Consider the following 17,934-nt stretch of genomic DNA (forward strand, 5'->3'; position numbering starts at 1 on the left):
AAGTTTCTGTATAGCCTATGTATATATGACGATCGTTTTACTCAAATGAAACGGTCAAATGCTCATGAAGCAACTCTCAGAGCAGTTCTCATTTAGTGAGACGGCAGATGCTGAAAACACCGCGAGCGTCGCGCACTTCAGTGTGTGTGTGTGTGTGTGTGTGTGTATAATCAAAACCGCGCGTCTGTGCCATTCACATATACAGAGACACGCAGAACATGCAGAATTCATATTTAAATAAGTCTTTTTGCAGCTTAATATTTACAGATACTAGTCCATAGCGCGAGTCGATTTAAGTGTACTGACCTACTTTTGATTAATTCATCCAAACGTTGACAAACTCTGTGACTCCGCATTATACAGTAAATTCCCTTTACACGACTGGATTCCATCGCGGAAACCATAAATAGACAATATTGAGGTGTTTTTCAACTTCAGTGTAGTGGATTGTGATTCATTGCAACTTGAGCAACGTCTGCTGCTGCCTTTGAGAGACAACTGATGCGTGATGATCACTGAAGCTGTAGCAAGTGCTTTCAGTGAGAGAGTGCCTTAGTCTTCCACATTGATTGGTCTGACTCGTGACTCCCAACCAATCAGATGCGCGGTGGGCGGAGACTGCTCGAGGCCACAGAGTGGTGAGTTCTGACAGGCTGCATCAGAGCCAAATAGCGCGTTTCAAAATTAAATTAATTTTATCGGCACATTGGTTTTGAAAATGACCGATACCGATAATCATAAAAATGCTTAATATCGGCGCCGATAATCGGTCGACCCCTAATGCACACATCATCCATGGCCTGGAGAAGAGAGACTGTTTGTGAGGAGTCTATTGTAAACCCTCCTCCATGTGGAGAAAGACTCCTCAGTCGGGTTAGTTCATCGGTTGTGAATTATGTGTCTACTTTTGAAAAATGACATGAAGGTTCTGTTATTAGTGCAAAAATAATTGTAAAAAACTGTATACTGTATGTATGTTTAGTTCACACTCTAACACTCTTTTGTAATGTTTAGTGTACTGGACTATTCTGTCTTTAGCCAGTCACTAACTCTAACCCATCACCTAGTGTTTGTCCAGGGGTCTGATCGGTGAGGGTTAACGTACATCAGCTGGTTATCGCAGATTGAACCTGTTACACGACCCGATCACGGTCGGGTTCACCGAGGAGTCTCGAGTCACCCTGAAGGGGTTTATACTGCGATAACAATCAGCTGGATGTACATTCTCCTGCTCATTACATGACTACTTACCTTATAACTAAATAATTAGAATAATTACTTAGATTAATAATTAGACATAAAAGATTAATCTGAGAAATATTTGATTGGCTATTGGTGTGTGTGTGTGTGTGTGTATATGCGCGTGTGTGTGTGTGCGCGTGTGTGTGTGTGTGTGTGTGTGTGTGTGTGTGTGTGTGTGTGTGTGTGTGTGTCTGAGTGTGAGAGAGCGTGTGTGTGTGAGAGAGAGAGAGAGTGTGTGTGTGTGTGTGTGTGCATGTGTGTGGGAGTGTGTGAGAGAGAGAGTGTGTGAGTGTGTGTGTGTGTGTGTGTGTGTGTGCGAGTGTGTGTGTGTGTGTGTCAGCAGATTCACACTCATTAAGGTGAGACAGCGCTCTCTCTCTCTCTCAGGACTGTATGCTAATTATTCTGGGTCAGAGTGATAATTGCACAAGTACGTGCTGGATTTGGCACTATTAATAAAGTCCGTTAAGTCTCCTGCCCTCTGAACCCTGCGACCTTCACTGACACTCTCTTAATTGAGGAACGCAGCTTTAAAACTGACACATAATCTGATCAACAACATCAGAGCGTTTTCCTGCAGATGTGACTGAATGTAACACAAACTCCCAAAACAGGATAAAACAGCACTTTCACTTTGAATCTTATGCTGTTAATGAATTATTACTATAACACAGATGAGTTTGAATTACACACAAAACTACGTTCATTTGTTTTGTGGACACCAGTTCAGGAAGGAAGAATGTGACGTGTGGCCAAGTATGGTGACGCATACTCTGCATTTAACCCATGCTAAGTGTGCACACACACACACACACACACACACACAGACCATGAACACACAGTTGGGGGTTCGGTTCTTGCTCAAGGGTCTCTTCTCAGTCGTGGTATTGAGAGCGCTGGGCATTCACTCCACCACCTACAATCCCTGCCGGGCCTGAGACTCAAACCCACAACCTTAACTATAAGTCCGTGTAATCATGGCAATAAAAACTCATCACATCAGCCCAATCATATCATACAAACACTAGTTACCTGTCGGGATTCACATCAATTACAAAATGCTGCTACTTCCTCATAAAGGCCTAAATGGCAAAAAGTTCACAAAAGGAGGCAGAGCTTTCTTACATTCAGCATCTAAAGCCTGTAATATTCTTCATAGCAAAGATCAGCACACGATCCGTCATGAGGCTAGAGATCACAGCAGCTTCACGAGCCGTCCACAGCGGCCCGATGATGAGGAATAATAATGTATTTCTCAAAGACATTAAAGTAGTTTCTGTGAAGCACTGATGCGTCTCTGTAACGCTGTATTGTGAGATATATGCTACACAAATTACACACATCTTGACTTGACTGCGGATCATAAGAAAGACATAAGGTACAACAAGAACAAACAGAATCAACACTCATTTAAAACTCACTGCATTGCAATACTGCGATCAAAGAAAAACTAACATGACTCACATCTTTAAAACATCATGTCATATTTTATACAGTATATTATGAAAACACAATGAAGAGCAGCAATGAATGACAGCACCACAGAAAATCTTAAATCTCAAAATAAACGCATCAGTTTATTAACAACATGATTGTTTCCTTTACTTTTAGGAACTGAATCAATGGTGTCACTGGGTTCATGCAGGCTGCCATGTTGAGCGTGATTATGAGGCGTTATTTCCTCTGAAGGCTATTTGTGAGACTCAGACACTCTCTAGTGGTCACAACAGAGTACTACAGGACAGCAGTAAATCTGCATGAGCAGCACTTCAGCTGGACATCACTCACACGAGCACTACACACTATACACTACTACACACTACACTACACACTATACACTACACACTACTACACACTACACGCTATACACTATACACTACACGCTATACACTACACACTACTACACTACACACTACTACACACTACACTACACACTATACACTACTACACACTACTATACACTACACACTACACTATACACTACACATTACACAATGCACACTATACACTACACAACACTACACACTATACTACACACTATACACTACACACTATACTACACACTACACTACACTACACAACACTACACACTATACACTACACTACACACTATACACTACACACTATACTACACACTACACTACACTACACTACACTGCACACTACACTACACTACACTACACACTATACACTACACTATACACTACACGCTATACACTGCACACTACACTACACAACACACTATACACTACACACCACACTACACACTACAAACTATACACTACACACTACACTACAAACTATACTACACTACACTACACACTACACTACACACCACACAACACTACACTACAAACTATACACTATACACTACACTACACACTACACACCACACAACACACTACAAACTATACACTACACACTACACATCACACTACACACTATACTACACACTACACTACACACCACACAACACTACACTACAAACTATACACTACACACCACACTACACACTACAAACTATACACTACACACCACACTACAAACTATACTACAGACTACACTACACTACACACCACACAACACTACAAACTATACACTACACACCACACTACACACTACACTACTACACACTACTATACACTACACACTACACTATACACTACACACTACAAACTATACACTACACACCACACTACAAACTATACTACACACTACACTACACTACACTACACACCACACAACACTACAAACTATACACTACACACCACACTACACACTACACTACACACTATACACTACTACACACTACACTATACACTACACACTATACACTACACAACACTACACACTATACACTATACTACACACTATACACTACACACTACACTACACTACACTACACACTATACACTACACTACACACTACACTACACGCTATACACTGCACACTACACTACACAACACACTATACACTACACACTACACTACAAACTATACTACACTACACTACACACTACACTACACACCACACAACACTACACTACAAACTATACACTACACACTACACTCTACACTACACACTACAAACTATACACTACACTACACTACACACTACACACCACACAACACTACACTACAAACTATACACTACACACTACACACCACACTACACACTATACACCACACTACACTACAAACTATACACTACACACCACACTACACTACAAACTATACACTACACTACGCACAACACACTACACTAAACTACAAACTATACACTACACACTACACACCACACTACAAACTAGACACTACACACTATACCAGTGGTTCTCAACCTTTTTTTCCACCGGGCCACACTATGGTCCAAGTGCAAGTCTCACGGGCCGCACGCATGTAATTTACATATTACGTCATAAATGCAAACCAACCAGATTTATAATATGATTTACAGCCTAAATATTATGATATCTAAACGATTACATTTATTGAAATAAATAAATAAATAATTCTACTCATTAATAAAACACCTGATGCTGTCCAATTTTGTGAAATTCTGCTCGAAAGGAGTAACAGCACAATGAAGTTGCGACTGTAAATTGCAGTCTGTAAGACGTGTACGGAAGCGTGACTTGACACGCAACATTGCAGAAAGTGTGCGTTCACAAATGTAGCCTTGATCCAAATATGGAAAGCATTTTCGAATTTAATAATCTGAGGTTCTCTCTCGAGATGTTTTGCCACATTTCTGTAATTAAGGATGATTGCTGCGTAGTAGCATATGGGTGTTTCTTTTTGCCTGAACATCTTCAAGTGCGTTGCGGGGTAAATCGAAAGCTTCGGGTGGGAAGCGTGCAATCCGTGATCGCGTGCAGTTGCTGATGCTCGCTAATGCGTGCAATCGCTTTCTTATGTGCCCTGTTTTACCGGTTTCACATTCTCTTTCGAAATCGATCACGTTCGGCACGGCCCGTGAATGCCTCCCCTTGGCACCGGCCCTGATTCAGCATGGTGGGCTGCATTTGGATTTGTGACGGCCGCATGCGCACCACTGTACTATACACTACACTACACTACACACTACACACTATACTACACACTACACTATATACTACACTACACACTATACTACACACAATACACTACACTACACACAGAGGTCGCGTTAACCGAAAATTCTCCGTCATTGACAGAATTTTTTTAGCAGTGACGGAAAAATCTGAAGGCCGTCCGTCACTTTGGCAGATTACACACACTGAGGGTGATCTATTGTAATTTATAACTGTAATTCCCACCCCTGTCCAGTTGGTGGCGAGTGCGCTCCAGTGAGGCAGCAGAGAGCGCGATCGTCTCCAGAACAAAAATAAAGGTCTTTTGCTTTGTCAAATGTCTTTGATTCCACACAGGCGATTATAGTAAAGCGAATCGCTTGATCTGAGGTGTCTACAGCGATCTATCACGCCACGGTATTTATTGCTTGAATTTCCTAATAAAATGGACAGAATTTGAAACCTGAGACTGCATTTCATATCAAAAGTAACAACGCGCAAAGTTTAGCCGATTGCCTAACGTTACTGTGCATTCATCAAATGAAAACAGCATCGATTGGGAGTTAAGAAACGATATTGGTTCATACAAATAAAAATCTATTAAAACAGAGAAATCGGTTTTATTTTTTGTTTTTATCCAGCACTAGCATATTTTGTTGTTTTAAGTGTCCTCCGCTGTCACTGACGCAGTCTCTGTTCATCTGTTCTCTTCTTAAATAAATAAATGCATAAGCCAATATGCTCGTTCTTTAGGTTCATTATTAAAAATGAAAACGTGAACAAAAATAAAAGCAATTAAATGGGTTATTATAATTAAAATACGAAAATTAAAATGCCTGGTAATAAGATTATGACGGAATTTTTACGACCCTGTCCGTCAAAATGACGGATAATATTAAAGTCTAACGCAACCTCTGACTACACACTATACACTATACTACACACGATACACTACACTACACACTACACTACACTACACTACACTACACACTATACTACACTACACACTATACTACACACTACACTACACACTACATACTACACTACACACTACACTACACACACTACACACACAATACACTACACACTACACACTACACAACACACTATACTACACACTACACTATATACTACACTACACACTATACTACACACAATACACTACACTACACATTATACTACACACTACACTATATACTACACTACACACTACACTACACACACTATACTACACACTACACTACACACTATATACTACACTACACACTATACTACACACTATATACTACACTACACTACACACTATACTCCACACTATATACTACACACTACACTACACACAATACACTACACTACACACTATACTACACACTACACTACACTATATACTACACTACACACTATACTACACACAACACTACACTACACACTACACTACACACTATATACTACACTACACACTATACACTACACTACACACTATACTACAACATTTTTTTAAAGAAAAGTTCTCTGAATGATTAATTAGAACTTTAACTTTAAACTCCTCATATGAGTGTCTGCGTGTATAATTCAGTTTAGATGGTTTGATAGTTCAGTGTTTGTGGTGTGAAAATGACGGAGATTCGTGTGAGCGAGCTGTGTTGCCAGATCCAGTTATTATAAGCTCTTTGGACTTCTTTGTTCACATTATGTGACACTTTTGGAAGCTAATAAAGTTTTAGGATTAGTTTAGGGTTAGCAATATCTTTATCTTATTCCCAAAATAAAAGATTTGAACTTATTTTAGTTGGTTTTATTCTCAGGGCGCATTTTGTTTGTTAAACTGACTGTAATCAAAGAAAGCCCACAGATATATTGCTGACAGGAGACCACATTTGAGAAGATAAACGCAATGATCATCATGATATTATCTGTAAGAAACACTCGTACAGAGATCTGCAGAAGAAGCAGACACCGGCCATGAAGAAGCCTGGGGTATTTTATTCAGTTTTACTGGTTAACTTTTCACAAAGTCATGCTAAAACACTGATAAGAGCACTAGACAAAGTTCTTACCGTAGAGCAATGCTTACTAATGAAAACTATTACAGTAATATGTATTGGTGCATGAATAATAAACAATAAAATTATCCACCCCTAAACTATAGCAAAGTATTAACAAATTTTAATACAATAAGGTCTACTCTAAATTAACAATGTCCTTCTCCCAAAACAGAGAAAACATCTTTGACAAACATCTCTTTTCAAGTGTTTATGTAGTGCATATGATGAGCTGCATTTGTGGGTGTTATTACAGCACAGTTCAGACCTCAGTCTCTGCAGCAGACACACACTAATACAGATCCTCGGTCTGTTTAACGAGCCATTCTACAGCACTAACATGAAGATCATTAGATCCATTACGACCGGAAACGTGTGGGAAGAGAGCGCTCGGTAAACTTTGCACAGACGCTTCCTTCGAGGAGACAAAAAATGAAGACGAGAAGTGAACGGCACAAAACTAAAACAAAAATACAGAGTGTTAATCTCATTTATCTACAGCGGAGGGAAGCGTCGTGTCTGTCTGAATGTGGAGATGTGCCACTATGATTATCTGATCACAGAGTTCAGATCTACGACGGTAAATGCACTGAAGTGATGAAACGTGATGCTCTGGGGTTTTATAATGTAGAGACATTTGTTACACAGACCTGAACGACAGAAAACACTCCGAACAACACACACTGACTCATGACTGACACTGAAAACAGCAGATTTCTCTCTTTGAGCACAAATAAACCTGGAGAACACTAGGAAATGAAGTAAATCATCCACAGCGATGGACTCAAGAAAGACTGGATGAGTTTCAGTCTGATAATGAACCATCAGCAGCACAGCATTCTCACATCTAAACGAGGCTTTCTTAAAGTCAAAAGCAAGTTAAACAGCAGCGTTATGAATTTAGTCATGAGCCGCTGTGTGAAGACCTCAGAAATAAAGCCTCTCTGGCTCGGTTCCATCTGATCTTTACACAGGTTAAATAAAGACGGAACACTATTTACTATAAACACACAATATTAATATTTGTGTCTGTTTATATTAATATACTATTTAGAAAAACACACAAAGTCTCATTGTTTATTCATTTTTAAACATTTTTATATTGCAACAAAAAAAGTCCTCACTAAACACAGCTTGTTGTTACAGCATTTTTCAGAAGCTGTGTAAAAAAAAACATGTTTAAAAATGCACAAACCTGGTGGAGAGTTAGTTTTGATAAACAGCATGTTTGTCCAGTATAAACATATAAAAGCAGTGCTGCTGGGTTACTGCGGAGCAAACAGCTTTAAGCTGGACAGCATGTAAACATGATTCCACCGGGACACAGTGTTTCTGCATCTGTTGCGTGGGAGCTCATCGTGTAGAGATATGCGGCGCATTAGCGGTCTGCCGCCCACGACAGCCATCATCATCTACAACAACCATCTTTAATTCCTCTTTGATGAGCCATAAAACCAATAACGGGAAACTGTTAGTGCAGTATTTGCACAGCAGAATTTACAAACCCTGGCTCTCGGCGGTAATGGCCAGAAACATGAATGATTTATCTGTGCTTCGAAGCACCTGTGATGGACGAGAAGATGATCTAACAAACATACAGATTCATAAAATCTGAATCATCTGCTGTGAATGTACAGCCTGCTCATTCTTGGACATGAAGCAGCTGATAACTAAAGGAAGGAAAGGTTTCTGAAGGGCTGCTGTGGCAGGCGAGCTTCTGATTATTTTACAGTAACTATCATAACTGTCTTATTTGACCTTACAGATCGACTGCAGGCTGGAGGGAGTTTTTGGTGAACGCTCCATATTATTTTAAGCATATCTGATGACTAATGACTACAAAAGAAGGCGACTATTAAAAAGAATACAGGAACCGATACTCTAAAACTCATCAGATTCAATTCAGTATTAGTCATTACAAAAGTCATGATTTGACATGAATCTCACATGTATCTGAGCAGAAGCAGCTCATATATATTTGTTCAGTTCTGAACTTCATCTCGCTTTTAATCTCCACAGAACAAGCTTCCAGTTCCTCTGTGGTTCACTCTCACTTCAGCGCGATCAGATCTTCAGCAGCAGACGAGACGCGGACAAACACCCTCTTCATTCAATTACAAAACTCTTAACTAATTACACCAGCGCTTGTCATGGAGACAGATACAGCTTTCAGTCTAATATTGGGACGTGTGTGTGTGTGTGTGTAACATGAGTTCCCATTATGAGCATATATCTGATACCACAGAGCTTCTCTAAAGGTAATATGAGCACTCAAACACACACTATACCATACTAACCCGTGTGTGTGTGTGTGTGTGTAATGTTGAGATGATGGACAAACACATGAGTGGCGTTTGATCCTGACTGACCTCTCGTGTCCAGCACTGCTGAGAGATCAGATAATAACAGCATTCACACACACACACACTCTACAGCAGTGAGATGTGAGATGCTGCTGGTGTTTCCAGACCTGCTCCTGTTCATCGCTGTGAAAGCATCTGTACTGTATAAAGCTCTGTAGAGATAAAGGTGACACGAGGAGACTCGAGGACTGCAGGATCGGGGCTCAAACACTGATCTACAGCGTCAGTGATGAGGATGATGAAGATCCTTCAGCGCTGTGAAGTCCATCATAAACCATCAAACATTCATGAGCCGCTTCGCTCTCAAACACACCAGCGACTCCCGACTGGAATAAACTACAGACAGAGTAGAAAACCATTAAAGAATCTGAATTCCATCATGCATCTCTCCATGTACATCTGCAGCAGAACATTCTTCAGAATTATTCATGTCTTGAATGAAGTTATTTTATGCTATTTATTTAATTGTATATTTAAAAAAAAATCTATTTAAACTTACTGTGGCTCAGTCCATCTCAAGCTGTCATTTTACACCTCGGTCAGTCCGAGCTCAGTCTGAATGAAATTGTGATGGGTTTGGAAGGACTGGAGAAACCTGAAATAATACGATCAACAGCGATCTAAACGCTTGAATCTGACTGTCTGCTGCACTGCCTTCAGCTCAGAATCAGTTCTGAATCATTAAAGAGACTTGTGATGCATCTGAGAATCATTTATTTCTCTCCCCCGAAAGTAATAATAGATAATAGATCAAATTCATTGTACATACTAACTACAGGTCACCCAGAATATGAAGGCAATGCAGTAACGAGAGTCAGTGGAGGACTTCAGTCATCAGCTGCTGCTGTCAGTCATAGATGGACAAACACCATCCTTGCAGCATAATCACAAAGATCACAACTTCTCATCATCAGCTCGCTAATGCTCTGCATCCCTGTAATATCACACACTGTGTGCAGCTGAGAAACTGACTCCATGCACTCATCGTCTGTCTGTCTGAGGTTTCTGGCTCTGTTTGTGCGTTATGTAGTAGGCTAGCATACATTAAAAAAAAGTGAAACAAACAACCGCATAACGGGAAATATCACGACATTACATGACAGTCGCATCAGCTGAATTATTATTGATCATCTGTGTTTGATTAGTTTAGTTTAGCCGGTCAATCTGTCACTGATTGCATATCGAACACAAACCCAGCAAACAAACTCCAGCGATGTCAACAACATCTGCATGAGAAACACAGAACACACTTACTGTGATGCTCTTGGATGATGAGGACTGACATTTCACCTGATGAGAGACGCTGGCCGTTTGATTCATCGAGAAAAAGATCCGAAGTGATCGATCAGTTCAGCGAGAGATTGTCTTCTGATGATGATCGGCGACTGCACTGAGTGATGCTCTCTCTCTCTCTCTCTCTCTCTCTCTCTCTCACTCTCTCTCTCTCTCTCTCTCACTCTCTCTCTCTCTCTCTCTCATCACAATGTTACATTCATGTCAAAATCACTGTTTTCTCCTTGTTGCACACCCACACTTTTAAACTTCAACAATGAAAGTACAGTTTAAAAATATGACTTATCTGGTAACTATTAATGCACCAGAATTAAGCACTAGTAAAATAATTAAAATACATCATAGTATTTCATGCGAGACCACTATCAATATTAGTTTTTATACAAAATATAGCTGTCGCACAGTATTGGTGTCATTTCCACCACAACACTGTAATGTCTCTTTAAAAGTTTGTGTGAAAGATTGTTTCGTGGTTTCTGTGGAAATGTTCAGTGACATCAGAGCACATGCTGGACATCATCAACAACATATGAAGAAAAATCAAGGTAAATATTGCTTGATCAGTTCATATATTTATTCTACGTCATTTCCAAACATACTGTACCTTCAAGGGTGTTTTTAAAAAGCTAAAAATTTAAGTTAAATAAGAGTATTTTGCATACATGAAATGTTAAGTATTAATTCAAAGCTAATCAGTGAAGCTATCTTCCATATTTTCACAAAAAACTACAGAAATGTCATTTCCACCGCAGTCTCTCACACACTGCCTCTGTGCTGGAAATGACATTCATGGTTACAAAGTACAATTGATATGTTTAATGACTTTGTGACTTGAGTGTAATGAGTTTAAGACTTTTTCTAATAAATATCTCTGCTGTTTCTCTACATTCACGTTAATTCATTGTCATTTCCACAACACCCTGTCATTTCCATCACCACACATTTTTTTTTTTTAAATGTAAAAGTTCTCATCACACATTAAAAATGTATCCACAATTTATGAGATCATGCTCTACTTAATATAAAAATTCAAGTCATTTATTTTCTAATAAGCTCATACCCAAACCAATATTAAATTTCAGAGTGTGACAGGTGTACAGTTCAGCATTTGGTCCTTAGAGCAGTTAATTTATCTCATTGACAAATGTATAATTATTGTACATTGTGGAAGAACTGGTAAAACTAGATACAAAAATGATCTTAGACAATTCTTGAGTGGCATAAGTTATTCTATTTTTAAATAACAGCTGTATATTGAGATGTGGTGGAAATGACATTTGTTCATTGCAGGTCGGAAAAATGTAAAATATTAACAATTTCTCTTGTAATCTAAGTTTGTCCTCTTACAGACCTTAAAACTAGACAAATTATTTAAACTTATGAGACTGTGTTACCTGACTTTTGAACAAGTTTTTTTTATTCAACTTCACAAGGCTAAAAGTGCCCCTAGTTGAAGAAACGCCCGTATATAACAACAACATAAATAACAACCTGAATAATAATAAATAACATCCATCTAAATAAATGAAGAGATAAAGTAAGTCAGTTAATCATGTTTAACATCTAACATTGTGAATGGTTGATACATATTTAGCAGCGAGTGCAGCTGTTATCATCTTCTCCGAGTAAGAAGGGCATGTTCTCAGTATCTCTAAGTTCAGTAAATGATGGAATCAATGCTTCAAATCTGGGGAGAATGTTTCCCTCACATTGTGATATTTAGGACACATCAGCAGAAAGTGTTTCTCGTTCTCTATCTGCTGTAGATCACAGTGTCTACAGATCCTCTGCTCTCGCTCTGTCCATGTTTGTCTGTGTCTTCCAAGTGCTCCAGAACCGACCTGATCAATTGTGTTTTCCATCTTCTGAAGTGTGTTGTTATAATAATCCAATTTCTTCTGTCTCCGTGTGTGTTTGTATTGTTTCAGATGTTCTGAGTGCTTTAAGCGTAATTCTGAGTCGACTGGATCTTTGTGTTTTTCATTTGAAATTAATCGTAGCTCTTGTCTTATTGTTTTACAGTCATGGTCAAACCACTTCTCAGAAGGTTTTTGTTTAGCTCTATTTTTGTTTTTATATGTGGTAGTTTTATTTAAATGAGCCTTTTTTGCTATATTTGCTATTTTCAAAAATGTCATTAATATGTTTAATCGCTAAATTTATTCCTTTCCAGTTATTATCATATGCTGAATTGTTAAACATTGTTATGGAATTGACTATTTCATTAGACTTCAATACTTTAATATATGTTTCTGCAGCATTACGAGTCCATCTATATGGTGTTTTGAGCTTATGTAGATGAATTGGCTTTTTATGAATTTCTCTTGATTTGATGTTTTCACCTTTAATGCAGAGATTGATCTGGCTGTGATCAGACGGGTGACTGGGCTGTGATGGTAAGTGCACTGAAATGGGAGGGGCTTATATCTGATATGGCATAATCTACAGCACTGTTGCCGAGATTTGAGCTATAGGTGAATTGTCCACAGGAATCTCCTTTGATTCTACCATCTCTCTCTCTCTCTCTCTCTCTCTCAAATTCAAAATTGCTTTATTGACATGACTGCAAAGATACAATATTTCCAAAGCTTGGAATATATGTGGAGAAATATAATAATAACAATGAAAAGATCAAAATAATAGAAAAAAACCAAAACATTATAACAAATTTAAACTTAAATAAACAGTGTAACAAATTAGAACGTGTGTACATTTCATACCACAGTGTTTAACACGTATAAACACACACAGGCTGAGGGTCACTGTAGTAGACAGCAGGGAGACACACTGAGGTCAGACGTAATACACACATTACACACGTTCACCTGCTGTCTCTCAGGCTGTGGCACGTCCACACACACACACACACACACACACACACACACACACGTATCTGCAGCCAGTGCTGCTGTCTGTCCCTCTCCTAGTATTATCTTTATGGCTGTAAAGTTCCTTATGATGTTTGTGAATTTGTTTATATATAGGTCTCTTATTGATTTAAATTTGTGGCAGTGAAGGAGAAAGTGCACCTCTCAATCTCTCTCGTTACTCATGTTTGATGCTGATCATCAGCTTTCTCCGTCAACTCAGACTTGATCCTGAGTTTGTGGAGCATGTGCGCATGAATGTGTGACATCACTGGCGAACAGCCAATCACAAGCCTTGGTTAAAGATTTGGTTAAAGGTTGAGATTGAAGAATATGATTCATTTAAATACATTTACAATGAAAAAAGTGCTTGTTCATGAAAGAGGACAAATAAAAGAAATGATCTTGCCTTATCAGTGCAGTCACAAGTGAAACTTGTTAAATTAGTTTATATAGCTGGAAATATACAGCGATAAAGACTCGAATATGTAAAGTCACGCAGTCATTTTTAAAGCATTATCTATTGATTATTAACTTATTTATATTACATATGATCTGTATTTATTAACATTCATTTAAAATAAATGATTTATAATAACTGTTAAACTAAAATAGTTTGTGTGTAATGGATTAATAATAATATAAATCATATAATTATATAAATCACATATTAAAACCAGATAATTTTACTGGTTTTGTACTAGTGACCTTTAATTTGGAGCAAGCGAAACTGGGGAGTGACTTTGTGTCAGACATGTGTCACTTTGCTGACATCTGATTGGTCCAATTTCAGTTTGAGATCTCTAACTCAGAACATGAGCTGCCCCGGAGCAGGTTATCTGTGGAGTGTAAGCTACTATGGCAATGAATGCAGCTAAAACCCAAGCCACTTTCATGGTACCTAAAACCCAGGATTGGTGCAAACTAAACTGAAACTTACCCGGCTAGCAGCTGAACCGGCTTCATGGTACAGGCCCCAGGTCTGCTTTCACGCCGTTCATCTCGAATCAAACACACGTGTGTCTGCAAGCGCTTGAACATCTGCAGGTGTTTCGGAGCTTCACACCAGTTTTCACCAACAAACTCAGTCAGGACTGGTTTCGCTTTGACAAAATCACACGATCCGGTTTAAGCAGTAAGAATAAGATGACGCTCTCTGTGTGGATTATATTGTTTGATCTGGAGTTTAGGAATATTGGAATAGAAACAGCAGCAGAATCATTCTAACTTCTCGCGAGAGTCTGATTCAGAGCGATTCTCCTCTATTCTTTAAATTTATATGTATGGGCTTTTTACGCCTTTTAATGAGCAAGGACAGCCTGCTGTATGTTATTAACCAGAGGCTATCAGCTGTTTACTTCTAATATAATAAGATCAATATGAAGAAGTTAAACACTTTTACACAAGAAAGCTTGAGGTGACTACTGGAGAAACGGCTGAGTACAATAAATATTTCTGATCATATTAAAATTGATGATCTGTCAACAGTTATTTTAAAAGCTTAAAGTGTCAAATGGAAAACTTTTTTTTTTTTTTTATGAAAAGCTTGGTATAATTTAGTTTCTATTATTAGATGGAACAAAGTCCAAAAAATATTATGTAAAACAGTGAATGCATGTTTGACATTCCCACATTATTCTGACAAAAAAAGTATTACTTCTTCAGACTTTGTGCGTTTCAGCTGGATTGTCAATTAAAAGAATTAAACAAAGATTTGAGAAGTTAGTTTGTGTTCATCAGGCCTTCCTTTCTAGCAGCTTGACTAGAAATAAAGACTCATGTGCTCCCAGTGTGCTTTTATTGAACTTTAAATCAAAGATGATATGCAGTATCTTGAGAAATAACTGACACTCATTTTCCAATCACTCCTGATGGAGAACTACAGCAGCCCAAACACACCTGACGATCAACACGCTCATTAAACAGACAAGCACATGTTCATTAGAAACCATGAGCTTTTATTGGAATGTTTCACCATTACACTTATAAATCCCCCACGTGTGTCTGCCTTTATCAAAACGAGCTTCTGCTAATACTGATTCCACTCAAGGACTGTCTGCGATCATGAATAAATGGCATCTGAAGGTAAAAGCAGTAGAGTATCTAAAACGCCAAGAAGAAAAAGAGAGACAGACAGAAAATCCAGTATATGGGATATTTTTTAAGTTTTCTTTTAGTCACAAATTTGAGAGATGGAAAGGGAATATCAAGGTAGAGCAGGAAATGCTTTGCTTTAATGTGGTAGGGGTTTGGGTCATAAAACATTAAAATAAAGAACAGATGGAGCCAAACAGAGTTCAACATGTGATTCTTTACACCTCAATGACAATAATGACGCCGGTCCAGTTTCATCATAAACCTCACGATCAGAGTTCAGTTACACGCGGCACACACTCACACGACACAGACTGAAGCGCTTTCGGTTGCTTACACTGGGATAAAATCAACAAAAACTCAAGAAAACCGTCGTGTGTGTGTCCAGCAGTCGTGGTGCACACGTCTCTGAGGGGACCAACAATAGAAAAAGCATTTCTCATTTCTGCATCTGCTCCCTACCATCCCATTCCCGTGTGTGTGTGTGTGTGTGTGTGTGTGTGTGTGTTTAGGACATGACACCGAACACAGGGTTGTGGCGGCAGATGCTCGGCCCGATCTCCTCGTAGTCCTTCTTGGTGTGACACACTTGGTAAAACTCCGGCTGCAGAGAAACAAACACACAAACAGCGTCACGCGCGTGTTTTTGACGTCCTGCAGCGTGAAGGTAATGACGGTCATTAGTAAACATCAGTGTAATCGAGTTCTCGCGGCGCAGAACGTTTTAATTGATTATAACTCATAGGCCAGCAGACAGCGGATCTGAACTGAGGGCTCGTGATCATTTTTCAGTTTCTCTCTGACGCGTTCAATTAAACAGGCTTTTATTCAGATAAATCTCTTTATGTGTGAACGAGCGCCAGTGATTCATTAAAAATGAGATTCCTTGTCAGGCGAGTTCTCAAGCAGACGTCCGGGGTCAAAGGTCGCTCGAGGACTTCAAATAATTTAGATGTCACAAAGCAAGCTTTATTTTTTCTCTCTTTAGGAACTGTTTTACTGTTTTTAAAGAACAAGGAAAACCAGAATAAATGATGAAGCCTCATTTCAAACATCTGAATTGAAAAGTCACGGAAAGTAATCAAATCTTATAACAATATCGACATGTTATAACTAGGGCTGCCCCCTAATAGTCGACTAACCGTTAGTAGACCAAATTTTTATTAGTCACAGAATTTTTTTTTTTTAATCCACAGGCGAAGTCAGGCAGTGTTCAAGCGTCTGTGTGGAGTGTGAAGAGTAGCTCGCTGCAGGACAGATGGAGTCACTTACTCTTAAAATACTTCGTCATTTTTGTTCATACAGATAAGAGTACTAATCTTTCAAATCTGTAAAGACACTACGTTCATTTGTGTACACGCACAACAACAAAACATTGCGCTTTTGTAAAATAATGAGAGCGAACAGGCTGCGCTTTCTTCCATCTCGGTCTGTGAACTTGAGCATGAAACTCTGTGTACACTTGCCTCACAGACATGAAATATATATCTATAGAGTGACATGTCTACTTTCCAATGAACCGATTCAAATGGAAAACAATCTCTGATTATGTAATCTGTATGAAACACGCATACAGGCGCATCACTACTGCGGAGATGACGAGTCGCCGACTTCATATCTTCAGCCGAAAACAAAGAAAGCACTACTTTATCAAATTATTAAAATGTTATTGCAGCTTCCTTACTGTTTTTCCCGACACATTCATAATCATTAGCTTCTGCGGTGCTTATGGGCTATTTAGACAAATAAAGGCTCATTATTATGATTTAGCCTAAACGGTTTATTAATAAACATGTGATTAGTCGTCTAAGTCTTAAAATGAACGACTACTAGTCGAACAGAAAAATCTTTGGTCGAGGGCTGCCCTAGTTATAACAAATATACATTTTCTAGTCATGACAAGCTCTAATGGGTAGAAATTGAGTAAAAGATCCTTTTAAAAATGCTCATCTTTATCCTGATCCAGTCATTCCTGATGTTT

The 17,934-nt window shown here is 38.8% G+C and overlaps 2 protein-coding genes across 2 annotated transcripts in view; both read right to left on the reverse strand.

Moving 5' to 3' along the window:
* The window catches only part of LOC131546890 (inactive dipeptidyl peptidase 10-like), a 70,695-nt gene extending 59,593 nt beyond the window's left edge, over positions 1-11,102 (reverse strand). The window contains exon 1 of the mRNA XM_058786979.1: positions 10,954-11,102. Within this exon, the coding sequence (XP_058642962.1) occupies positions 10,954-11,019 (66 nt within the window). The 5' untranslated portion in view covers positions 11,020-11,102. The remainder of the gene's footprint in view (positions 1-10,953) is intronic.
* Positions 11,103-15,796: 4,694 nt separating this feature from the next.
* actr3 (actin related protein 3) overlaps positions 15,797-17,934 on the reverse strand; it is a 9,653-nt gene continuing 7,515 nt past the window's right edge. The window contains exon 12 of the mRNA XM_058787807.1: positions 15,797-16,557. Within this exon, the coding sequence (XP_058643790.1) occupies positions 16,462-16,557 (96 nt within the window). The 3' untranslated portion in view covers positions 15,797-16,461. The remainder of the gene's footprint in view (positions 16,558-17,934) is intronic.

This window comes from Onychostoma macrolepis, chromosome 09 (assembly GCF_012432095.1).
Source record: "Onychostoma macrolepis isolate SWU-2019 chromosome 09, ASM1243209v1, whole genome shotgun sequence".
In the NCBI taxonomy this organism is placed as follows: domain Eukaryota; kingdom Metazoa; phylum Chordata; class Actinopteri; order Cypriniformes; family Cyprinidae; genus Onychostoma; species Onychostoma macrolepis.